Source organism: Corapipo altera, unplaced genomic scaffold (assembly GCF_003945725.1).
Source record: "Corapipo altera isolate COAL_440 unplaced genomic scaffold, ASM394572v1 60995, whole genome shotgun sequence".
NCBI classification, from domain to species: Eukaryota; Metazoa; Chordata; class Aves; order Passeriformes; family Pipridae; genus Corapipo; species Corapipo altera.
In genome coordinates, this window is record NW_020885121.1 from 102,829 (window position 1) to 128,808 (window position 25,980).

The window sequence follows — 25,980 nt, forward strand, 5'->3', positions numbered from 1 at the left end:
GTATTATTTTAGCAGCTTTCTAATGCTTCTGGAATAGAGCTCATCTTCATCTCAGTAGGAAAAAGGTGCATCCACTAAAAAGTCAGGGCTCTTAAAAGCACTTTACTAGTGACACGGTCTGTGAGATCAGGAGTCCTGTATTTGTCGGAGAAAGTATGGCAAGTTAGAGACAGAGTAAAAAGCTACTTACCTCTGGTTATACACTGTTTGTTCCTTGACAGATCTCCATACTTGCTTCATCATCTCAGCAACATTCCAGCTGGCAGTGTTCCTCACTACTCCAGATGAATGCTTCAGAGCATTAAGAAAGGACACCTCTTGCTCTCCTCACTCTTCATCAACTACTCTTTCAGCAGTTTAAAGCCTTTCACAGTAAATCTCTGAATCCAACGAAGAAGCATATCTAGGTTTTAGTATTTAAAATTCTGAAATTGCAAAAGGCTTTTCAGTCTTGCTGAAAAACATGCCATAAGATCAATTGCTGAAAATGACAATCAAACTTTAAATACAATTGCTTAGCAATGAGAGCAGAGAAACATCTGCTGTTTGAGGTCTTCTAAGAAAAATTCTGTGCATGACCTCAAATTACCCTGGTTTATGCTTTCCTTAAGGATTATGGGCAATACCAGAACCTCTGCATTGCCTTTGTGCCTATAACACTTGCAGGTCTGAAGCAAGTAATTAAACAAAACGGTTTTTCTTGTTATGGTCAAGACTAAACATTTTCTTGCAAGTGCATAATGTACAAATGAATTCTTGTTTTGTTCCATGTCTCATCCCAAGCACCCTTGATTGCTCACAGCAAAGACACAGTAGACTAGGGCTTGATACTTTAGGATGATCCACACAATTTCTCCTTTTTCCATATTATTCTCTGTCCATTATGCTTACCTGTATCTCAGACCTAGATCTTACACATTTTGAATCAAGAATTCTCCCCAAATGAGATTAACAAAGAACACGATCTTAAAATTTTTTGTCCAAAGATGTATTTTTGTCGATTCTGTATGTATAGATCTCATTTCATTTTCTGTTGTCCCTCTGCCTGCAGCATGTGGTTTTGATAGAAGAACCAAAGCATACTAGTCTTAATAATATTAGGCAAGAAAAAAGCAATAACGTCTGAGAAAAAGTCATAAAGTCTTAATCCTGTGCAAATATCTGCTGATAAAGTTAGTAGGATTTTGCTGTGAAACAGGTTCTTACTGAAGATCAGGCCTCTGAGCACTCTCCTGGTACAAAAGTATTGAAAAATGCACATAGCCTACACAATTCAGGTTCAAACAGTCACTTAAATCTAGACATATACATATAAAGTCAATAATTGTTGCCTGAATTAATCAGAGGGAAATGTACTGTTTTTAATAACAAAGTACTGCATTCTTTCACAGTAAAACCATTTTATTATTAACTTGTCCCATCCAGTGAATTTTAAAAGCTACTTTGCTGCAGGATTAAGTTCATGGATTACAATTCCTCACAACCAGATTAAATCTAGATTTCTGACTAGACAGCTCAGCACTATTAAAAAAAGAGCAGCATTGTTTGTTTTCACTTGATATTTTGTACACACCAAGTCCAGCTTTTGCAAAGCGAAAGTTGAAGAACAAAATACAGACCTTTTTATTTCATTCTTTTACAAAGAGAAATATTCTTGAAATGAACATGTATGCTATAATGAGGGGTCAGTGCTACACTTGGGTTTGGGACATGGGAAAAACAAATAGTTGTGCTTATGACATTTTACCCCACTGGAGAATAAAGGATGAGTTCTACATGCTGTCATCCAAGGGATATTTTGAATACTTCTGTCAAGTTAACATTGAATATATAGACTCAAACGTTTTTTAATTAATATCTCTCTTAAAGCATAGGATTTCTTTTCAATTGTTTTTAAAGTACTTCTATCATGAAGAACTCAAGGACTCTTTAACCATTCAAGATTATGTAAAACAGCAGCATAGGTGGTACTTTCCACATAAAAGCACATAACCAGTTCTAAATGAAAATTATGAGAATAAATTAAAATACCCTTCCAACTTTTAAAGGCCTGCTAATAAGAAACAGAAAGGATTCTTGAAGGTGCATCTGCCCTCAGATTATAAGAAGACTTTTGAGAATAACACAGCAAAAGCCAGGATTTTATTATACAAGGCATTGTGGGTAAAGCTCAGTATTTTTCTTGCTCTTATCTTAGCTCCCAAAACTGAACCAGTCTCAATTCTTTTACCATACTTCTTTATCAGTACCATGTATTACTTGATAAGCAAAAGCATTTGAAAAAAAAATTCAACTTCTGGAAATGAAGCGATATTCAAACAAAACCATTTACCTTTAAAGAGACAAAATACATGCTTTCTGTGAGCAAAGCAACTAATACTTTCTCTTTCTTCCTGTATCCCCCAACTGTTGCATTCTGATCACAACTACCAAACTACCAAAATCCTTCAGTGCAAGTTTTGGTACTAAGACAGTATCTTCAAATGTTTGCAACTGACAGCATTCTTTGCGGGTACAGAAACCCCTAAAAAAAAAAAAAAAAAAAAAAAAAAAAAAAAAAAAAAAAAAAAAAAGAAAGACATTGCATCAACTAAAGGATAAGGATTCATTGTAAGTAAGTTACACCGAAGAAGAATAGAAGTTGATATGAATGTATTTACACAACTGTTAAAGTACACAAATACAGTGGTAGTACAAATGAAGCGCTTCGAGATACTAGTTTTCAGTACATAGGTTTACACAGACATTCTAACTATTTTCTGCATGATGGAATTTAACCATTATGAAGGACAAAAATTGTCCAGAAGTGACTACAATTCTAGAAGTCTGCAGTCAACTTTTAAGTATAGCACAGCAATCTAATGGCCCAGATACAGAGAGAATAAAAAGGCTGCTTTTGTAAATCCTTCACACATTACATTATTAACCACAGATATTTACAAGGAAAGCACAGTGAAGTGTAAAACTGTTCAAATGGTAGTGCACATGCCTAAAATACCAAAGTTTATAGTAACTGAGGAAGTCATTCCCGTATGCAAACTTATCTGTGTATCAACTTCTTAAGCTTTTCCACTATACTCTCCCCAAACATGTTTCCCCAGTCTGACCGAAGTACACACAAGCAAATAGCTGACATTATGAAAACACTCAAAGAAGAATGATAATATTTAGTATGTGGACTTCTGAGAGGGGCAAAAAAGAATTTGTGAAGACACAGTAAAAACTATTCTCCATAAAAATTTGAAGACCAATACACGTTTAAAAAATTGTTTCCAAGCAGGGAAGAATTTCTCAAAATACCTAACTGTTCAAACAAAATCTCTGTATATACTTTCATTTCCAACATGGAATTTTCCACTATTTCATTCATAATAGTTCTGATACTGTTCCAAGTACCGTGAAGACAGAACACCTACTTTTATGAGACCACTTACAGTAACAAACAATATGAGGAATTTCCCATATTTCATAACCAACAGGTGTTAACAACAGCTTTTTGGACAACTTGAGCATGTTGAGTGACTTATGCCTAGCTAATGATTCTGGGCATACTCAGGTTGAATATAGTTAAGAATTAATTATGGTATGCACCTGGATTGTAAAAATTCTGAGGATTTCACAGCAAGAATAGGTTGTTATGTTTGGGGGTGGTTTTGTTGTTTGGGTTTTTTTTAATAATTCCTTTTTTGAGTCTTGGCGTGTCACAAAAGGCCTATATCAATTTATTTATTTTTTTATAAGCATGTGAATGCTGAATGAAACACACAAATTCACTGAAGACTCAGTAGTAACATCTATTTTCCACTTGCAATAGCCTCCAAGTTAACTAGCCTCAGAGATGCGGAAACAAAATCTTCCCAGTAAAAACAATGTTTGAAACTATCCATTTACTCAAACTAAGCAGAGAGATAGGACAAGCTGTCAAGTTCTAAATCCCTCAAATGTCAGTCTTTCACTTTGTCCTTCATGTTTTTTACAAAAAAAGAAATCCATCTGTACAATCTTTACTATACTTAAGACTCTCCTGCAGGGTATTTAAGTTCTCCTCTTTTATGAAAAAGAATGAGTATTAAAAATTCCTTTGTGTTACACAGAAAGTTATATGTCCAGTGTAAATGAAGACAGCAAACAGCAGAATAAACTAACAGTTTTAAAAATTTCATGACAAAACCGACTCAATCAGAATGGGCCCATACATGAAAGTAAACAGTTTAAATAACATCAGATCGTTTTGATTCATTTACATGTTCCCTGGCAGACTAACCTTTTAAACAAGAAATTTCAAGTCATTGTCTTTAGTTAAGGTTTGTTTATATTCTACATTTTTAAATCAGACAAAAGCAAGAGTTCTTTACAGAGAATTAAGCCAATAATTTTAGCAAAATGATACAAAAAACTTTCTTAAACCAAGTAGAAGATTTATAGTTACAGTAGAATAATAAAAAGGGGATAAAGTCTGCCGCCTGTGGAGGGAAAACTGAAATGGCCATCCAATAACAGGCGGTCAACTCTGTAAACCATCCTCCTTTTCCAGCCCTGTTACCACAGGGTTTCTCTTAAGGTCATTGGGTTTCTGGCAAAAGCGTCCTGTAATGGCAGCTGCTGGAGTCTCTGCATGTTCCTCCAAGTGCCTTTTAGGTCACACGGAGAACTCCAATTTCCGCTCTAGTTTAGGGTATTTTTGCTAGTAAAGCCATTGGTAAAACAGGAGATCAGCCATGCATTATCTGCCCTCCGTGGCAAAATAATTTTCATCGGTGCACAGCAGACTGGAGAACACTGGTAGTTACCCGAGCAGGAATCTACCAAAGCCAAAAAACAAAACAATATCAGCACATGTCACGTCCAGTTAACATACAAGTGTCTCTCAATGTACTTTTCAACAATTCATTGCCAAAAAGAAGTGTGTGAATTTAAAATCCAACGAGCTACACAATGTTTTACACCCACCTGTAGCTACATGAAGTTCCCTATAATTTTCCTCTTTTATTAGAAGTTAACATGGAAAATTCACCTTTCCAGCCAGAGGGGGTGTTTTGAAGAAAAGTGAACAGAGCATAAACAAGCACAAAAGAAAGAATGAACCAGGTGAAAACACTACTAATGCGCAATAATAGACTCAATGAACACTCAAGTTTTTGGGGAAAAAGTATCACTAAGAAGGTTAAAAAAAATTAATTATTTTCAACAGCTTTTCTGGGACATTGTGTTAAAAGATATTCCACTTACTACCATAGCTTGACCTACTGCAGTAAGAGTGTAACATTATTGAAATATCACTTACACCGTGAAAGTGAAAAACACCAAAACATCTCTGCAATTTAAGAAGCGAGAAATGTCCAAGCAGCTGGATCAGTATTCAGTATTCGTTTCAGCTGTCAACAGCTACAAATACTAAGGCATACAATAAAGGCCAACCGATACAGGCAGAACCCTGAGCAGACCACAATCTGCATGTCTCCAGCACACAGGCTTTTCAATGCAAAGCTTTAGGTTTGCTTTTTTGCATTTATTAATGTATTTTTTTATTTTTAATTGGTCTTTAAAGTGTTAAGCTGTCATTTACAGTTGGATCTGTTTAATGTTACAAACTGTTCACAAAGCAGCTTGTGCAGACTCAGCCAAGCACATAAAGCAGAAAGAGAAAACAGAAGAGGAATAGCAGAATTCTTTACCAACTAGAGATATAGGATTAGTGCAAGCATAGGCTTTACAGAGAAAGTGAGACAGCAAATAGAGCTATACCACAGAATTTATCAAGGAACAGAAAAATTTCACAGCCTTTTTTTAATAATAAGCAAAGCAAAGAAGCTCCTGAAATACTTAAGAAAAGCATTCTTCAGCCATTAAGGTTCAGATTCCAACTGAAACTTGTTATTTTCCCGATGAAACCTGCTATTGCCAAAAGCAGAACAGACTAAAAGGCCAAAAGCTGCACACAGAAAGACAGAAACTTCTACTACAATGAACAGTGGAAAAGAGTTCTAAATACCCAAATCCAAGCCTGTCTACCTCTGAGATGCTCACGTTCAAATGATTCTCCTTAGTATGTGAACATTTTTTAAATGCACATCTGAATATATCTGTGTACTTTTAAAATGAGAGCTCATAGGGCATGGAGAAGAATATAAAACAGTGAAAAATGGATAAGGCTGTAGTAGAACATTCTATTCATGACAAGACAGAGCCTCATTTGAGTACTATTGTCAATTGAGTCTTCATACAAGTATTTTGCTTTTATGATTCTGAAGCAGATCTGGTTTTGAATGGATGACATACTGCTGCATCAACATCCCTGGAAAGACATATAATTCTCAAACAGCTAAAATTTAGACTTATTTTATTTCATTCATGATACTCGAACAATTTTAGGGACTTTTTAAGTCACTATTTTTGTCAATTCTGCTTAAGAGTCCAAGTGAAACAGCAGCAATAACTCAACTTTTGGAAGAACATTTGTTTTTAAGTTAGAGAAAAATCAATGCTTTATCAAGCATCTGACCAGAAGGCACAAATAAAATTTTGAGATCACATGAGAAGAAGCAAAGTCGGATGTTTCCAAAGAGTTTTTTTCCCACCCCATCCAAAGTTTTGGTGTCTAATGAGAAGCACTCACCCAGTGCTGCCTTCCAACGAAAGGAGACGAGCAGCTACTTGCCATGGTGTTCGAAAGGAATGCTATTCTGAGGTAGGGGAAAAGACAGCAGTTTGTAACAGTTCCACTGTCCCAATATATAAAGATGTCTAACAAAAATCCAACTTGAACTTCCAGTAGCAACTCTATCTTTTGAGCAGTTCTGATTTCAGACTTCTATAGGACATTTCCATCATATTAAGAGATATGTAAAAGGAACAAATCATTAATCCGCAAAGAAAGCTGACAGGGTCAGAAGAACAACACAGTGTATGACGCCTATTAAGAGAGATATATGGAGAAAGATTCGCTGATGAGGAAATGGAAAATGCAGAGGCATTGGAAGTATGGCACAGCCTCTAAGTTGTTCAATGCCAGTATTGGCTACAGTCTTCTAGAAACTTCTCCTGTCAAAGAGACTTAATCAAATATTTTTTTGTGCAGCACTCCAATCTTTTCTTCCAAACATAGAGAGAATATACCAGTAGGAATTTGGCACAGCTTTGACTGTTGGGTACTGAACATGCTGCATTCAAGAAAAAAAATTAAACAACTTACTGTACGCCATGAACAGTCAGACTGAACCTTTCGTTGAAGGAAATGAAGGCTACTCACCCATAACTAGACTCTCGAGATAACCACTGCTTTCAGGATGCAGCCTGTGCAATGTGGACCTACAGCACTGATTCAAAGTAGTATTTACTAGAATACTTGTTACCTCCTTTACTACATCTCTTAACATTTAAAAACTACATGTAAAGGAGACTTAGGGAACAATTCACTTACAGAGCTTAAGAGCAGATGGATCTTTTAACAGCCAGTATGGCTTTCTGTCCAGTACAGATCACAACCCTTCATTGCACACAAGCCTGTAATTTAGGCTTGCTTTAGACTCAAATACACAACTGAGAAATGAATCCAGTTTCGACACAAAGGCAAAGAGGACAGATGATCTACTTATTTTAGAAGTTCTTTCAGTAGCTGACTACCTTCATTTAGACTTCTATTTTGCCTTTCTCTACATGTGTGATTTTCATTTTAAGCAATAGGTTCTTTATGTGTTTTCTGCATAAACATTAGTTCTTGTTAAAATCACTGTCTCTCAAATACTACACCAACTCACTCAAGACGTTCTCTTATCTTTCAGACAAACTGAAAGAAATGGATTTAAAACTTCTGCATTATATAACCTGTTTTCCTAATCCATCTCATTAATGGCACAAAATAACCTCTCCACTTCTGTTCATTACTGTATCGTACTTAGATTCAAGGATGAAATTACATCCTTTCATTATGACATCACACTAACCTCTCCAACATTATACCTGCCTCTTCAGTCATTCTTTACCACAGATATAGTTCTAACAAATAAGACAATGGCCTCCACTCCCTCATCCTAATCAGAATTTGGAATACTGCAGTAATACACATTTTATTTGAACAGGCTTTGCTTGACTGCTCAACTCTCACTAATGTCTATGTTTATTAATGTCAACTCACAACTTGCAGGTTTTTCACTGTACATTCACTTCATAAAATCAAGAAAAGTACCAAATAACATGTGCCACAGAATTTACAAAATTTCTTTAGTCACACTTCTAAGTTTTACGAACCCTTTCATAGATATGCTAGTTGTTACTCCAATAAACACCCATTACTTAGTGGTACTAAGTGCTAGTCCTTTTAACAAGAAATACTTAGGTGTTATGTGGACAATATCTTGGATATGGGGAATAAATGACACCTACTTTGCTAATTACCATTTTACGTGAGTGTTAAATTTCTCCGAGAACATAAGGGAATTTTGGTTCCTATTATCTACATTCACAGCCTTAGTTTTTCAGTTTCAGTCTGAACAGATCAGAACTCAATTTAGAAAAAAGATAAAAACACAAGAGCCATCTTTAAGAATGTTTCCCTAGAGGCAAGTAGCTTTCATTATTTCTTTGACTAGCCCTTCCTCTAGATGAAGAGAGATTACAGATGCACCACTGCCTTGTCAAACCAAGGCATCCAAATAAATAACAAAAATAATCCATCAAATTATAAATAAGAACTCTAACAAATGTACTTTGTAACAGAAGACATCTGCAGATCTGTATGGCAAACTAAAAGTTGCCTTCTGACAGGAGTATGTTTTAAGCACTTCCTGAAAAAGGAACAGTGGTAGTATAATTACTTAAGACTTGCTAAGGAAATTAACACACTTGGAACGGGCATGGACAAACAGTTGCTGTTCTTTACTGTTCTCTTGATAAGAAGTTGTATGGATGACTTTCGATATTCTTACATCTAGACAATCAAAACTCTCTTTAATGACTCTGTCATGTAACTTGAAATAGTTAATGTTTTCCTGATTGAGAACAAGGTATGAAGATAATTGAAAATCCAAGGCTTTAATTGGTAACCTGGTTAACATCTAAGGATAAATTTTGATGATGGAAGAACTATAATATTATGAGGACTGTAAGAGCATAAGCTATGAAAACCTGCAACTTGAGCCATCTTGCCTGCTAGGGAGTGAGAGCCAGGAAAACGAAAGTGCATTTTTTTCCAACAAGCTCAAGCGGAAGTGTTGTAAGGTAAAATTTAAGTAAAGTGTTTCAGTCACACCACCAAGTTGCAAAAGGTGAAGGGAAGGATTGGGAGAATGAAGAACCACCCGCTGTAGGAGAAGACTGGGTTTGAGACCATTTAAGGAACCTGTAAGCGCGCAATGCATGGGACCAGATGAGATACATCCACGGGTCCTGAAAGAACTGGCTGAGGAAGGGGCTACACCACTGTCCATCATATCTGAGAAGCATATTTCCCACTGACTAGAAAAGGGGAAACAAAACCCCTACTTTTATAAAGGGAAATAAAATGCAGGGAAGTCCAGGCCAGTCAGTCTCACTTCAGTGTCTGGCAAAATCATGTAGGAGATCCTCCTGGAAACTATGCTAAGGCACATGGAAAATGAGGTGATTGGTGACAGCCAATATGGCTTCACTAAAGGTAAATTGTGCCTGACAAATTTGGTGGCCTTCTATGATGGGGTTAAGCATTTGTGGACAAGGGATGAGCAAGTGACATCACCCACCTGGACTTTTGCAAAGCCTCTGTCACTGTCTCCCATGACATCTTTGTCTCTAAACTGGAGAGACATGGATTTGACATATGGACCACTTGGTGGATATGGAATTGGCCAGATGGTCGCACTCTAAGAGTTGTGGTCAATGGCTCCATGCCCACATGGAAAGCAGTGACAAGTGGTGTTTGTTCCTCGTGGGTCAATATTGGGACCAGCACTGTTTAACATCTTTGTCATTGACACGGACAGGGGGATCGAAGGCACCCTGAGCAAGTTTGTTGACAACACCAAATTGTGCGATGCAGTCAACATGCTGGAGGGAAGGGATGCCATACAGGGGGACCCTGACAGGCTTGAGCAGTGGGCCTCTGTGAGCCTCATGTAGTTCAACAAGGTCAAGTGCATGCTCCTGCACCTGGGTTGGGTCAGTCTCAAGCATAAGTACAGGTTGGGTGGAGAACGGATCGAGAGCAGACCTGGAGAATAAGTCTTGGGGGTGTTCACGGATGTAAAGCTCAACATGACTCAGCAATGTGTGCTCGCAACCCAGAAAGCCAACTCTGTCCTGGGCTGCATCTAAAGAAGAGTGACCACCAGGTAGAGGGAGGGGATTCTCCCACTCCATTCTGCTTTTACAAGATCCCACTTGGAGTACTGTGTCCTGGTCTGGGGCCTTCAACACAAGAACGATGTTGACCTGTCAGAATGAGTCCAGAGGAGAGCCATTAAGTTGATCATAGGGCTGGAGAAGGGAAGGCTCCAGCAAGACTTAGAGCAGCCTTCCAATACCTAAAGTGGGCTTACAAGAAGGCTGGAGAGGGGCAAGGTGACTGGCCTTAAGCTGAAGGAGGGTAGATTTACATATTAGGAGGAAATTCTTTATCATAAAGGTGGTGAGGCATTGGAACAGGTTGCCCAGAGAGGTTGTGGATGCTCTATCCCTGGAGATGTTCAAGGCAAGGCCGTGCGGGGCTCTGAGTAACTTGCCTAGTGGAAGGTTCTCTGCCCATGGCAGAGGGGTTAGGACAAGATGATCCATAAGGTCCCTTCCAACCCAGCCCATTCGCTCTGCAAATCCCTCTTGCCTTCCTATTACAACAGGCCCATGGGAATCTGTTTACATTACACTGTAGTCACACACTATGACCCTGAGAGTAGCTCAGCTGGTTAGAACATGGTGCTAATAACACTAAGGTTGTGGGTTTGATCCCTCTATGGGCAATTCACTTAAAAGTTGAACATGATGATCCTTGTGGGTCCATTCCAACTCAGAAAATTCTCTGATTCTGTGATTCTATTATTCAGTTATCATAAGCAGATACCAGCAGTGGTTCAGTGTCTTCATTAAGAACTAAAATGAAAACAACAGACGATGAATGAAGATCCCCACTAGGCTGCTACTGGGATTGTAAAGAAGTCAACCAAGTGATTCCATATTTGGAGCAGAGTGTTTAAAAGGGCAGGTATGGAGATGTGCCAGTAAGACAGACTGTACTGTTGGTCCACATCACAAATTACACATCTGGATGTTCAAAGACTACTCAAAAAAATCCACACAGCCCTACACAATCTCAGAGTATTCCCATTTTACAAGCTAGGCAGAACCAAAATCTGTATCTGCAAGCCCACTGGTCTTACTCATATCTTACAAAGTTTAGCAAGGTGTCACCTGCACACTGAGTAACATGTCATTAACATCGTAAAAAAAGTAAAGATATACCCTCTCCTAACACAGTCAAGTGACATCACTGCATTTACTTCTGTTACTGCTATTACTCATTTATCTGACAGGTAATGGAAGCAAAGCATCTGAGATTTCCTCAGAATGCCAGAGACAAATCCTGGGCAAACACACTTCTCCAGGAAACCATCTTTACATTTGAGTAAAGGTTTGGGGAGAATTCTGCATCACAGCCTCACAGAACACTCAAGGTCAAAAGTGGCCCCTGGAAACCATGTAGTCTAATCCCACTATACAAAGCACAGTCAACTAGAGCAGGCCACTCAGGACGATGTCCAGTTGGGCTCCAAGTAATTCGGAAAAGGGAGACTCCACAACCTCTTAGGGCAACCTGTTACAGTCTTTGCCCACTTCCATAGTAAAAAAGTTTATTCGTATGTTTAAATGGAATTTCTTATATTTCAATTTGTGCCCGCTGTCCATTCACCGGATATCACTGTGAAGAGTCTAGCTGCACCTTCTTTACATTCTTTTATCAGGTATTTATGCATATTTACAAGATCATAACTATGCACAATTCTACCCTCTTTGTTTTTGTACTATTTAAAATAAAAATATTTCAGCATGAGAATTTCTGGTGGCAAGAATTGCAGTTCGGCGAACAATTTAAGATGGCAAAACTGGCCGCCACAGTGAATACAGAAAACCTCATCTATCCCCTATTCTCGTGCAGTCATTTCTGCTCCTGAACTGTTCATCCCTTGTGCAAGCATATATATCTGTGCATCTACATGGTTTAACAACCCATTCACCTTAAAAGCCAAAAAAATCCCACTTCACTTTTATTACAGCAGAATTGTTTCTCCAAGCCAATTCACTCTCAGTCTTCATTGGAAATATCCACCCGGCCTCCATCTAAATAAAAAGGCCTTCTTTCCAGGACTATGATCTCACATATAAGAACATGTACTATCCCAAATAACTAACTCCCCCAATTAAATGATGAAGCCTAGAGGAACTGAGTTAATTTTTGTCAATGTTCCCTGTCAATGAGGAATGAGTCCATGGCAAAAATTATGCAGTTAGAACTCCAGCACAGCATTGAGCCATGATGGAAAAACCCCTAGGTCACTGCACCAGTCCTCCTAACACACTGCTTTCCCAGTAATGTTGCAGAATGTCTATAGTATGGGTGATTCCCATTCTCTAAGTAAGACCAAAAGTAAATTGTACAAAGCCATGCCACACACTGCTTGGGACAAGACTGTCTGAATATGCCGAGAAAGGAATGTTACAGCCTAAACTTTTATGTTTTAGGGTAAAGAGTTAAAAACATATTTAAACACTGTCAGTTTTAAAAGGAAATATTCCTAAAGTCTGTTTGCTAAGTCACTGTGACCAACAAGGATGATTTCAGTGCTGACTATGAATCACTACCATTCATCCTCCTGCCATTCTCTTCAAATCAGTCTTCTGCAACCCATCCATCATCCATATATGTTGCCTCCTGTTGGCTCTGAAGTAAGAGTACTACACTATATTTCTTCACTATTACACCTCCCTATACTTCAACTATTTCTTGTCTTTTCTGCACCAATACTCTCTGCTCGGTTGATTAGGAAACATGACTCACAATTGCCTCTTACTCTGCTTCTTCACTGGTAGCAGGTACAAAAAACTCAATGAGTAAAGAAGATAAATCTCATAATCATAGGTAAAAATACTGTCTCTTGACAATTTTGCACCATCTCAGACATCAATGACTTTATTACTTGGAGCATTCTATGCTTATTGCTGTCAAGGTAAAAAAAAAATAATTCTTTACAGCCACATCACATTCAGGCTAAGGGTCAAGTATTTATATGAATAAACATTATCTGCAAAATCAGTATGAAATCATGTCAATTAGCTAGTAAGTTCTTTTGGCAAATGAACTTTATCAAATCACGTTCATTTTTTTCAGTACATAGTTGTTTTTTTTTTACCTGCGAAGTTGACATGCGAGAGGTATCTTGTCGGCCTGTTAAGTCAGATGAGGAGATATTGACTGGGGCTCCACGATGCAATCTCATACTCACTTTCCTTTCTCGTTCCATACCAGACACCGGCCGAGGAGAGGTGTTGGCTGTGAGAAAAACTGCATTAGATTCTCATAACGAGAAATGCAATTTTAACACGGTCACTGGGAAAATTACACTCTCGCTGTTTGCACATAAAAATTCCACAGATTCAAATAAGAGAAATCAAGGCCTTTGTTTTACATTCGCAGAAATTTAAGTATCAATTAGCGTGTAATGAGTGTACATAATTACCTTCAATCTACTAAAAACCAAGGGGTAAAAAAACCAAGCAAAAAACCCAAACTCTGACCAGAGACAAACTGCAAATTAGTCTAGAAGGTACACCTACCCAGGTACTTGGTTACTTACCAGCATGTGAAGTTGGGGTAAGGGGAGTAGGAGGAGCTACATCTTGCGTTCCTCTCAGCCTGCTGGACGCAGTGGAGGGTAATCCACGCACAGCTGGACTTCGTGTATGTCTTAACCTTTCCTCTCGTTCTCGCCTTTCACGTTCGGCATCTTCAGCCGCTCTGCTTGCACCCTGCGGGTCAAGACTAGTGAACAACTTGGGGATTACTGAGCTTACAACTACACGTTTGGATAAAAATACTGAAAAGAAAGAACTGGACAACATGTAAATTGAAGTCTGGTATGGCATTAATTATTTTGGTAAAATTTCTTTAGAACTGCCATGAATTTTGTTCATACAACTACTGGTATAGTCTTCAAAATGCTAAAGTACACACATACTGCTATGGTAGCTGGACATCTCCCCAGCAGGTGCAAATGACCCATGCTGAAAATCAAGGTGGGATAAAAATAATAATTCCACAACCTAATCTGGTGACTGCCCTAATGGAAGTGCCTCAGAAGCCTTACACATTGAAAACCCTGTAATTTCAACTTAGTTGTTATTCAACCCCTATACCATGGGTCCCGTATCTCCCGCCTTTCCTCATTTCCTGATCTTTTTTTCTATAGAATAGAGCTGCCAGAAAGAAAAAGGGAGGACAATCTCACAGTATCAGTTAAGATACTCAAAACTGACAATGTAATAAAAAAACCCAACTACAACCATTAAAAATTAAAAAGTTTTATAAAGTTATGTCAGCTACTCACAAATTTCAGCATGTTCCAGTCAAATACATAGTCATAGGAGAACCCTTGTCGATGGAAGAGGTTTCTGAATAATTGCCTTAGATAGGAATAGTCCGGTTTGTCATCAAAACGCAAAGAGCGGCAGAAATTCAAGTATGTGGCAAATTCCGCTGCAATTAAAGAAAGCCTGATTTTTCTCTTCAGCTTCACATTTGCTTTTTATAATTCTAAATAAAACAAAACCAAACCACCCTGAACCCAAAAAGTGGGGAATCTCCGAAACATAAGAAAAAGAATAATGACCTAATACTAGAAATCTACCAAGGGGACCACTATAACCCACTTCTCAAGACAACACTGAAAAATAGTCTATCACAGAGGAGGGAAAGTTCTCACTTGCCAACAGCAGAGAGGACCCATAAGCACAGTTTTTTAACCAACAGTTGGTGGGGGAGACTTAAAACTTTGCTTTGAATAGACTTAACAATTTTTTGTGGGACATGGAATAGCATCTCTTTGTTAAGCCACGTAAAGATTCACTTCTGCTACCTCACAAAACACACAAAAACTAGGGGACTCAAATTTCCCACGTAAGTCATGCTACGTTTTTTAATTCCTAATAGTCTGAAAGCTTGTTTTTAGATGGCAAACAAAATATTAGTTACACAGCAAAAAAAAAAAAAAAGGAAAATTGTAGTGAATTCAATACACCAGAGAAAATAGCAGTATCAAAAGACTAGCTTTTGAATTTAAATCTTTCCAGACGAAATAAGATACTAAAAATTTATGTTAAGGAAGAAATTTTAACAAATGGTACAAGAAAAGTTGATTAGCCTTCCCTGCCCGTTAACCCCAGAGAAAAAACATAATTCATGAATGTAAAGGAACATGTAGGATGCAACATTTGAAACATATCAAAGACAATGAATTTTCCAACAACTCGAACAAAAACTGTAGCTCTTGTCACCGTAACTAGTTGCCAAAGTCAAGAGGGGGCAAAGAAGAGACATAAATCCTCATGAAATGAAAATATTGTCTGATGACAGCTAGTGTTAAGAAGTTTTAAAACAAATTTAAGTATCATTTTTCAGGAATCAAAAATGCCTTGTTATTGTTGTGGTGCAAATAAACTGAGAAACAGAACAGCTTTGAGGCATGATTCCAGGATCCAAGAGGGTTTCTTATGCCTCTCTCAAATGCTAACCTTCAGCAGGCCAAACCTGGTATGACAAGTGGCAACTGCAATATGTTAAGAAGTCCATCTATGGACTGTGCAATCCAATTTATCCATGAAACAGTACCCACACACATAGAGAAATCTGTAGTTTGTTAAAAAGTTGTTTGTCTGTTACAAGTTATCCAGCTAACACATGCACACAAAATACAGCACAAATCAGGTGTACCAAGCTACCCTTCCAGAGCATCACAGTTATTATTTACCAAGAGTTTAGACATGGGAAAATTATAAATGCTCTATGAACACAAAAATCCTAGTCTTGACAGCAGAGTATTTTATCACAGATGCGCTAAATTGCGATGGGTAGAGGAGGGAAAGTGGGGGGAGGGGAGGGGGAAAGAGAGAGAAATGAAAAAGATGGGTAGAATTTAGCGTAAAGAAAAGTTACCACTAAAACATGAACATGTAGGCCTAGTGTCACAAAAGAGTAACTTACAAGGATATCCTTTACACAAAACCTCAATGGGTGTAGACATTTTCTTTTCACTGATACGTTCATATTTCTGCCTCTTTGTTGCTGCTTTCAATCCCTGCCAGGGGAGGGAGCCCAGGTTAAAATACATCAGTACATAGCCCAAGGACTCCAAGTCATCTCTGCGAGATTGCTCTACAACAGCATAAAAAAGTGAACTCATTAGGTTTTATTTTCTACTGGAAAAACAAAAGACTGTGCAACAAGACTGCCATAGAAACCCTCAGAAAAACAAGAGACAGTGGAGACTTACTATGCCCATGATAAATGCATTCAGTACAAGAAAAAGCCTATTACTCTTACAGTTGTTAAAAAATGTGCTAATTCCTGAGCATTACAAACTGACTCAATCCCACCCAATCAAGAGATGCAAGACCACACATGCTGCACTGTTACTGCCAAAAATAGAGTCTGTCTACCATGCCTCCATAAAGCAACACCCACTTTCACTAAAACTACGTGCATCAACACTTCAAGTTTCTCTTTATTGCTTTCCCCAGCTCACCAATTCCAAGATGAGTGTTGATGGATGCATAGCGGGCAGTTCCTGTTAAGTTTTTATTTTCACGATACGGAATATGTTGGTGAGTTCGAGCATCTCGATACTTCTTTGCTAGTCCAAAGTCTATTATGTAGACAAGATTGCCTTTCTTCCCCAGGCCCATTAGGAAGTTATCTGGCTTCACATCTCGGTGGATGAAGTTCTTAGAGTGAATGTACTCAATTCGACTAATCTAAATACAGACAACAAAAAACCTCATTGTTGAGAGACTAGTTAGGCATACACCTTTTTCTTATAAAAACACTAGCAATACTGTCTTAATAGTAAAAGAGGCAAAAAACCTTTTTACTGTAAACTCTAAGGGCATTAATAGAAGACAACAGATAAACCTTCTTTCCAGGTCTTTCCCTGTGTCTACTTTATATTTATTTCCCAAAACTTTCTTGAGGGAAATTTCTTTGTCTTTGAGCAGTGCAACACCTGGTTTGCAAACAGTGCAGGTCCAGTTTTTAAAAATCATTTAAGACTTGGTAATCACTTTTGATAAGGTAGTTTGGATTTACCAAAACAGAACTAATTTTGAGTCTTTTCTCTAATGATACAGCCTATTCATCTCTAAATTACAGAAATAAAATGTAGTTGATTTCTCAGAAAATTTTAATATCCCAACATGCTGCACTATCAAGAACAACAGAACAGTTTCCTACCATTTGGTCAGCAAGTAGCAGGACTGTCTTGAGGCTAAATTTCCTTGAACAAAAATTGAAGAGATCTTCAAGACTTGGTCCCAACAGCTCCATCACCATAACGTTGTAGTCCCCTTCAGCTCCACACCACTTAATTGTGGGAATACCCACTAGAAAAAAGGAAACAGTTTATTCAGTATAACAATTTGATTTACACAGTTCACACGCACGTATCTTCAAGGCTCTTAAGATGAACTCTAAGGGGGTCGTTACTGTGAATGTTTCCATTTACACTGAAGCCTAATATATTATGCTACCTTCAGACATTAAAAAATGAACTGTTTGATAACTTCCAGCAGAATCAATACAAAATAATGGCAAGAGAGGTCTAAAAACAACCTTTATCCTCTTCCCCAAAACTTCCCAGTCTTTGTACTTAGCTTATAATTTGACAGTATTGAGCATTTTTGCTGGATTTGAACCTTAAGCATTTTACAAACATTAATTCCCATGCAGTCTCCAAGACTGCAACAAGGCACAAATCGGAACTCTGAAAATAAAGACACTGACAAATCACTAGATATTATTACTGAAGAAGGCCTTAGAAATCAACTTAGTTTCAAAGCCCGCAAGATCACCATGAAATATCTGTCTCTTTCATTTCAATTTGCAATGAATTTTCTTCATACTTATCTTTCCTTCCGTTCCATAGTATTTGCTGTTTGGTGAATCTCTACCAAAGTAATGGTGTTTAGGAAACGCATTATATATCCGGTTTGAGAGTATGAAAATTAGCTGAAATTTATGAAGAAACTCAGGAATCTTATTTCACACAAAGCTGTAGAAATGCTCAAATATTTTGAAATAAACCTATATGTAGGTAGCCTTACGCAGAATTTCAAATGTCTTACTTTGAGTTAATTCTATGCATTTTGGTGTGAAATGTGATAATTCACCCACTTTAAACTCTTGCCTTTACTTGATATGCATTACTTTATCCTGAATTGTCTTCACAAAGAAACCTGTAGAAACTCAACCTTCTGCCACCTGACTTCACAGCATTTATCCTCAGAAAGTACCCACCATCACAGCCTTAGTAAGGTCATAAGGGAAACGTTTTACTCTATGAAAGCTATTCCAGTTACACGCAGCTGGCAACTGAATGAGGCAGGAATTAAAAAATACCTAAATGCAAATACACATTATTATCCAGACATCTTACTACTGTACTTTGCATTTGAGATACAGTGTGGAATGTAAACGTTACGCGAAATATAGCCTCGTTTAGGAAGAATTCCAGGGACTATGAAACAAAAGCAAAAATTAACTACACCAGGTTTATGTCCCAGAACTGCATGGGAATCTTACATTTACAGGATTCCAAAATATATGAGAGTTATCGTAGCAGAATACTTGCAGGAGCTCTGAAGTTGTTTCACTCCTATTCTCCACTACTAATGCCATTTTGTCTTTGAGTTCTCATAGCAAGGAAATATTTTTAACTCAGAAGGAAGAATACTAACATATGCAACAAAAATTAACCTGAACTAAAAAAGTTCAGAAACGTGCTATTACTATAAGCAAGTTAGATGAAATGGTCCAAAACAGTGACTACAATCTTTCACTGACCCATGAGAATCATAAGGAAATCAGTGTACTGCTAGATGGGACCGAACTTTGTTTTACATTGTACAAGGTCTTCACGTTTTAATATCATGGGACCATAAGCAACATCAGAGGATCTTAGTGGTTATCGTGAAGTTTAGTAGCCATGGATTCAGAACTGCTACTCTACATCCCTTGAAGAAGAACTGAGATGCTGCTCTTCACCTATCCTGCTACCTTTCTCACCTTCTCCTTATTTGTCAAAAGGGATCTTGGACATTAAATACTTCCAGGTGGCAGACACAAAGATGCAAAAACAGTTAAATCTTTGAAGAAAGAAAATAATTTGCTTGCCTCCACCCTGCATCATTTTGTAGATTTTACTCTCGATGTGGAGCTGAGGGTGTTTCGTTTTCACACATTCCAACTTAATTGCAACCTCCTCTCCGGCAGCAATATCAGTTCCTAAAACCACAAGAATTTAAAACATTGGTCAAATTATTTTTGAAATACATTTCCTTTGTCAAGACTGAAAAAACCCCAAATATTGACAAACTATTTCTCAATGGCAAACACCCAGAGATTATTAAGTACTTTCAGCCACAATTATCTAAAAATTCTTCTGAAACCTTACAGATACTCTCTGACAGACCAGTATTTAAAAAGAAAACTATTAGACACTGTAACACAAAAAGCCCAAATTGCTGCTATCCCATTAAAAAAAACTCCACCCAAAATGAGTGCATCTTCTCAAGGGTGTCTTTCCAGTTCCAGTTTGTGGTGCAAGTGCTCAGAATGAGTATTTACACATATGAATCCCTGTCAACCCAAGAAATGGTAGGTATTCAAATCACCTCCTCTTATGCCTTGGAAATAGAGACTATAACTTCCGTAAATCTCAACATATTTCAGATATATCCTGACACCTTATGATTTTATCTGGTTAGAAGACAGACTGTCTATAATCAAGAAACAGGAAATGACAAAAGAAAATGTGTAACACTTTTTAGACATATTGTTAAGTCTCTACTTTCAGAATTTGGCTTTCTCTTTTCTGCATTACCTCATGGTCAAGGATCATGTGAAATACATCACCTGTTTGACCTGATCCCCACTTTTAAAAGCCTAACTTGAGGTTCTCTAGGGTTTTTTTTAGAGAAACAGTGAACAACCTTTTTGTACTCACTTTTGCCATGATTAACATTGCACAGACTTTTACCCTGCTTCACTTTCCTATAACTCTTCCCAAATTCTTGTCATTCTTTCCATAAGTAATTTTTAATTACTGCATATTATTTCCCATTTCGCTTATCTATACCTTTGCCAGTTCCATAATGCCCTTTTGGGGAGTCACACAAACCAATTAAGACAAATAATGAGAAGAAGTATAATAAGAAGTCAGCATTTGTAAGTGGAAAAGCAAGTCTAAAGTTGTGGAAGTATTTTCTTTTAAACTCCAAAATTCCAATTTACTTGGTATTACAAAGTCCTCTACTGTAAGGAAGGCTTTGGACGTTATTTTAATCAGTTTATAACCCAAAATTTATTAAGAAAAATATACACGTAATGCAAGGAAAATATACACGTAACACAATGACTGCAATGTCTTTGTGACTTGTATTTACTTGACCTCATGGTCTGGGCAACAAAACAAATGCCTACTCTGACCCCCTCCCTCTTGTCCATGTTTCATACTTGTTAGAATATCTAGAAATCTATTTCTTTCATATCTTCCTCTGAAAGGGAACTTAGGTAAATTCCTAAATTTTCTTTTCTTCAGTTATCCATACTCCTTTATTTACAACAGTGCCTTACACTTCAAAATCCTGTCCCACAGACCCCCCTTCCAAATTCCAGAAGGCAAATTTTGAGGTATGAGGGAGAATAGGAAAAAATATGGAAGGACTGTGATACTAACAGTGGTGCTGGTTGCTTATTCCAAAGAAGGGGAAGAGGGAAGGATTGGGAAAAGGGAGGAAGTCCCTTCCCTCTATTCTGGAATGTCTTCAACATCCTAGTAGCTGCATTTAAAACAAAAACAAACACTGGGGACTGGAAACAGGCAAAAATAATCAAATTTTCTGTTTCAAAGCATAAAACCAAGCTGGAAATATACTGAAGTAATCTAAAATTCACTGAGGGCTATCAGAAGGCACATGTACTTAAAAATAATTTATGACTTCTGAAATAACTTTGAAAGTTATTTTAACACGCTTATGTCTGCTGTGCAATCTGAACAACACCAAGCAGAAATCTGATTTTTTAAAAACCCGATCACATTTCATTGTCACAAAAAGCACAGTTTTCAAATGTCTGTTCTACACAATAATGATAGGCAAACCAAACGGGGCTCTTCAAAAGGCTTCAGTTCCTGAGAAACAGTAATTTCCCCTGGAAAAATAAACCTATGCCACGAGCTGGATCTTCCACTCATGTACTTCTGTGCTAATTACTGGCTCGGGCATGACATTTGCAATAAGCCCCTAAATGTAAATTCCTGACAATATTTAGAAATAAAAAGAAAACGTAAAAATTGGAGAATTTATTGTGCAAAATGCAGCATGCCATTAATACTAATATATAGTGAACTACTACTTTCTGCGCAACTTTACTGGTGTGAGCTACATGCATAAAAAGTGTCAGATAAAAAAAAATTTCTTTTACTTACACTTTAAATCTATACTATAATATAAACGGATTTATCTGAATAGTAATCAAAAGTTAAGAGTTTTTCAAATCATCTAAAACTTTTCAGACTTTAACTGCTGTCTTAATCACCACCCAAAATCCCAACAGTAGCTAACAAGGATTTTTGCACAAACATTACCACAATCCTTCTCACAAGTCTTCAATCTTCCGTGCAAGCATTGCAGAGAGGAAGAATCACGTTCTCTGTCTCTAGACAACTACATGTCATGTGTCAGAAATGTGGATTTTCCATCAGGCACATGATCTGTATTATGGATAACCAGTATTTCACTATCTGTAAACAAGCAGCTATAGCTAATGAATTATTTTGGAATGCCAGCTGTGCACTGCAACATGAAACACTGCTGTCTAGAAAAAACTCCCCCCACCACTCATACTGCATGCACTGCCAGACATACCACATACATTATCAAGTGACATTGCCTTTACCTTCCACAGATATGCAATAAATACACCTAAGCTCCTGCAAGTTCCACCTTCCCCCTGTTTCTTGATTTGCTTTTCAAAGTTAACGTGATTTTCAAAAGCAGAGTACTTGTTTCTATGGGACAAGACATAAAGTCCTTATTTCTTTGGATTTAACCCATTTCATATGGCTTGAGAGTTTGCATGATATATTGACCATTTCAAAAACATCGGCTTTCAAAACTTGATGTACCTACCACTTGTGCTTGTCATAATCATAACCAGTAGGCTGTTATGTTAGATAGCTATAGAAACGGATAAACAAAGACAATTCCAATCCTGTACATTCTACAATTGCATGTCAATCACAATTAGGGTGACAGTCAAGCAACAGGATTAGCCAAACTATGAGGATTCTTTGAAGAATTTAAGGTTTCTTTGAACTGCAATCTAATCACCTGTAGCTGTGGAATTTTTTTTTTAGGCCTCACGGGAGAAACAAACATCCCTGTGACAGCAATTTTTCCTAGTCCACTGCGGCAATACTTAACTCTGATACACGTTTCTTTCCCAAAATGTTTTTCTCAATGTGGGGGGTTGTGGGATTTTTGGGGCATATGTTTTTTTTCTTTCCTTATAAATTAGATGATTTTTACCCTTCTCCCCATTTCACAGATGCAAACCGTGCCCAAGGTCACCAGACAATGGGAGGAGGCAGCCAGAATTCCCGATTTCCGCACTGTCCAAATTAGGACACGATGTCAACGAAATATTACATTGATACTGCTGTGCCCCTAGCAAGGTACTTCACATCAAAGGGCATTTCTTGGTCAGCAGCGTAGCCTGAGCTGCAAACAAGGTGAATGAGGTTCCGGGGGTTGCCCCCGGCCCAACCTCGCCGGGGGCTGTGCGCGGGCCGGGCAAAGAGCAGCGCCCAGCGCTCGACCTGGTTCGGCCCCCGGTATTCTCCACAGAGCCACAGAACCGCCAGGTCAGCCCCCGGCGAGCCAACCCTTCATACCAAGGTAGATGTCCCCGAAGGAGCCGCTCCCGATCTTCCGGCCGAGCCGGTACCGGTTCCCAACCCTCAGCTCCATGACGGCAGCTCGGCTCGTCAGCGCCCCGGTTCTGTTGCTCTGCCCGGCCCGTCGGCTCCCGCTCTGATGCTTCACAGTCCTGCGGCTCCGGATGCCATCGCGGCTCTGATCTTGCCGCTCGATACTTGCGGCACAGGCGGCACCGCCGCCGCAGCTCCTGGGCAGGATGGACGCGGATTACCCGCGCGAGCGACCCCTCAGCGCCGCGGGCCCCGAGCCGCCATCCTGCGTGACCTCACTTCCCTGGCGCCGGCCCCGCCCCTCCGCCCCCCCGCGCTCGCTCGGGGCGGGGCCGCGCGGCCCCAGCGCTTCCCCCCGGCCCGGGCCGGCGGGGGCGGCCAGTGCGGCCCACAGCCTTCCGAGGGCGGCGGTTGTCCTGTTCCCGGAGGCCGTGGGTCACTGTAGTGGCTATGTATTCTGGTAGCGGTGCTTTCCGAGAAGTGCTCATTTGACTGCGGAGTGCCAGGGACAAAGTCTGAGTCATGACCCCGCAAATTTCAGGGGAAAACCGTGTCATTCTTGCTGGAGAGGAGTGTTGGGATCTCCTGTCCCTCTCCAGGTGAGGAAGGATTCCTCTTAGCGTAGTCCTACACCGACTTTCACGGTAAGGCCTGTATGTGTAACCAGAAGCACAACACGGCCATGTAGTGTGTTCACGTGTGAGGCTGTATATTTGTGAACCCTCATACTGTAAAAGCTGTAAGACATTCATTCAGTGTCTTAGGTGGATGATAGCCGAGCCACTGGAGCTACAGAATAAAGGTCAGGAAGGGAGAGAGACAAAGATAGATCTAACTGTCAAATTCTCCCAGCAGCTCTGAGGGCGGGAGCTGCAGTTACTCTTGGCCCCATTGGTCTGTGTCGCCCCTCCTCTGCATCTCATCCCTACCACCCCACCTTTCTTCTGCTGATGTAATGTCTTTTACTTCCCTGTACCTCTCCCTCTCTCATTCTCCAAACCCTCCTCCTCTTTCTCTGTTGTTCTACCTCTGAGTTTTGTTCTTTTTTCTGCCCTTCTGTCCTGTTTCCCGCCCCTCATTTTCCTTCTCTCTCAGTCATGCAGCCCAGCACTATTTTTGTCTTTCTCCATTTAGCTGTCTTTCAATTTTTTTAACTTCTCCCCATATGCCCTCTAGCCCTTCGTGACCTCCCTCCCCATTTTTATTTCCTCTGTCTCTCTGTCCTGTATTCTAAGTATACTTTTTCTTTGTTAGATACTCTCATTCCAGGTCCCTGTCCCTATGTTTTCATTTCTTTCCTCTCTGTCCCACAGCCCATTTTTGTCTTCACCATTCTCTGTCTTTCTTTGTCTCCCCATAATTTAATTCTCTCCCCTTTAGCTCATCGAGGGTTTTGTGGTGTTTCTCAGTTAATCTCTGTTCCCTTCACTGTCCTCTCTGCCCTTTGGCCCATTGCTATTCTTTGTCTCCATCTTGTTCATTCTGGTTCCCTCTCCCTTCTTTCTCTCTGGCCTGTAGCCCATCGCTGTTTTCTCTCTCTTCTACCTCATGTTCTCTGTGGCTCCCTCTTCCTATCTTTTCCCCCCTTCTCTGTCCTGCAGTCAGTCGCTGGTGTATTTGGTTTACATGGCAAGGCATCATTACCTGGTGGTGCAGGCACAGTCTGCAAGGGAGGGTTCAGTGAGAAGACACCAGGAGTCGCCCCCATGATGGGCACAGCCAGTTCTGGCTGCAAGATGGATCTGCTGCTGGTCAAAGACGACATCAGTAATGCTGCCACTGCCTCTGTGATGGCATGTTTAAGAAGGGCTAAAAAAGGCTGCACAGAAGCTGTGACAAGAGAAAAATATCCACAACCATTTCTTCCCTGTATGTCACAGATTCTTCCTTACAGCCCCCTAGGTATTCTCCCTGATGGCTTCTTTGCCCCAGTAGTCATGGTTTTTAAAAAGCCTTTTAATGTCTCTGCATCTCATTATTTGTCTTGGTTTTCTGCAGCATGTGTCTATGTGTGTTTGTGTCTGTGTTGGAGTTGCTCGGCCTGTGGCCACAGCAGTGAGAGCCTGCAGAAGAATAAACACCGGATTCCTAATTTTTTAGTTCATTCTTTAAAGTTTTACGCTTTACTCTCATTTACTAATCAAGTGAGCGAGAGGTGCAGCAGCAGTGTGAGCGCCAGAGCTGTTGGATGGGTCTGGGAGCACAGATTCTGACAGCCGCGTCCTGCAGCAGCGCTGTGGAGAAGGGATGAGACATCTCCTGGCACTGGCCAAGAGCATTTACTTTTATGCAAAGAATGCATTCAGAATCATACCAATTAGTCTTAAGTGTTCAAATGGCTCTAGCTTTTAAAAGACATATTTCAAGCTTACCAGTTCACCTAGAATCTGCCTTCAACTCAACTACTCTTCTATCCCTTATTCTGATAGAATTCCTTTACTACCTTTAGTATTTCTATTTAATATGCTGAAATATAATCTGGGATTTTTGTTGTTCAGATGTAGTGTTGTGTCTTGTGATCCTCTCATCTGGGTTTGCCTGCCGGTCATTCAGCATGCTGGGGTGAGGGGTGGCCCTGTGCCTGGGGGCTCCTGGCCCTGTCTCCAGCGGGTGTGGCAGCAAAGGCTGGCTGAGGAGGAGAGTCCAGGGCCAACTGGGACCGGGGATGGGGATAAAGACGAGAGTGTGGGTCACGGACAGCTAAAGACAGCCTCGGGGGTAAGACCTGGGGAAATGTGCAACGAAAAAGGAATGGCTCGGG

General features: G+C 39.4%; 1 protein-coding gene across 4 annotated transcripts; it reads right to left on the reverse strand.

Annotated features, from left to right (window-relative positions):
* On the reverse strand, positions 1 to 23,510 carry CSNK1D (casein kinase 1 delta). Of its 4 annotated transcripts, none has more exons than XR_003532027.1 (10): positions 23,184 to 23,510; positions 19,403 to 19,513; positions 17,465 to 17,613; positions 16,761 to 16,989; positions 16,220 to 16,390; positions 14,568 to 14,716; positions 13,818 to 13,989; positions 13,374 to 13,513; positions 2,333 to 2,524; positions 1 to 380 (listed from the first exon to the last, which is right to left on the reverse strand). XR_003532027.1 is itself a non-coding variant. In XM_027669971.1 (10 exons), exons 1-9 carry the CDS (start codon positions 23,257 to 23,259, stop codon positions 6,651 to 6,653), a joined length of 1,230 nt encoding a protein of 409 aa, XP_027525772.1. In that variant the 5' UTR covers positions 23,260 to 23,510; the 3' UTR covers positions 4,397 to 4,802; positions 6,617 to 6,650. The 4 variants fall into 4 exon arrangements, 3 of the variants coding, with proteins under 3 accessions (XP_027525771.1, XP_027525770.1, XP_027525772.1); XM_027669971.1 differs by lacking the exons at positions 1 to 380; positions 2,333 to 2,524 and adding exons at positions 4,397 to 4,802; positions 6,617 to 6,683; XM_027669970.1 differs by lacking the exon at positions 1 to 380 and having other exon boundaries at positions 967 to 2,524.
* Positions 23,511 to 25,980: the final 2,470 nt, after the last annotated feature.

Excerpts from the sequence above, each read along its gene's own strand:
- CSNK1D (XM_027669969.1), bottom strand. The coding sequence starts at position 23,259 with ATGGAGCTGAGGGTTGGGAACCGGTACCGGCTCGGCCGGAAGATCGGG. Across the intron at positions 16,391-16,760 it reads CAACACTCATCTTGGAATTG|AGCAATCTCGCAGAGATGAC; the intron begins GTGAGCTGGGGA and ends ATGCTGTTGTAG. Across the intron at positions 13,514-13,817 it reads TACCCCAACTTCACATGCTG|CCAACACCTCTCCTCGGCCG; the intron begins GTAAGTAACCAA and ends TTTTTCTCACAG.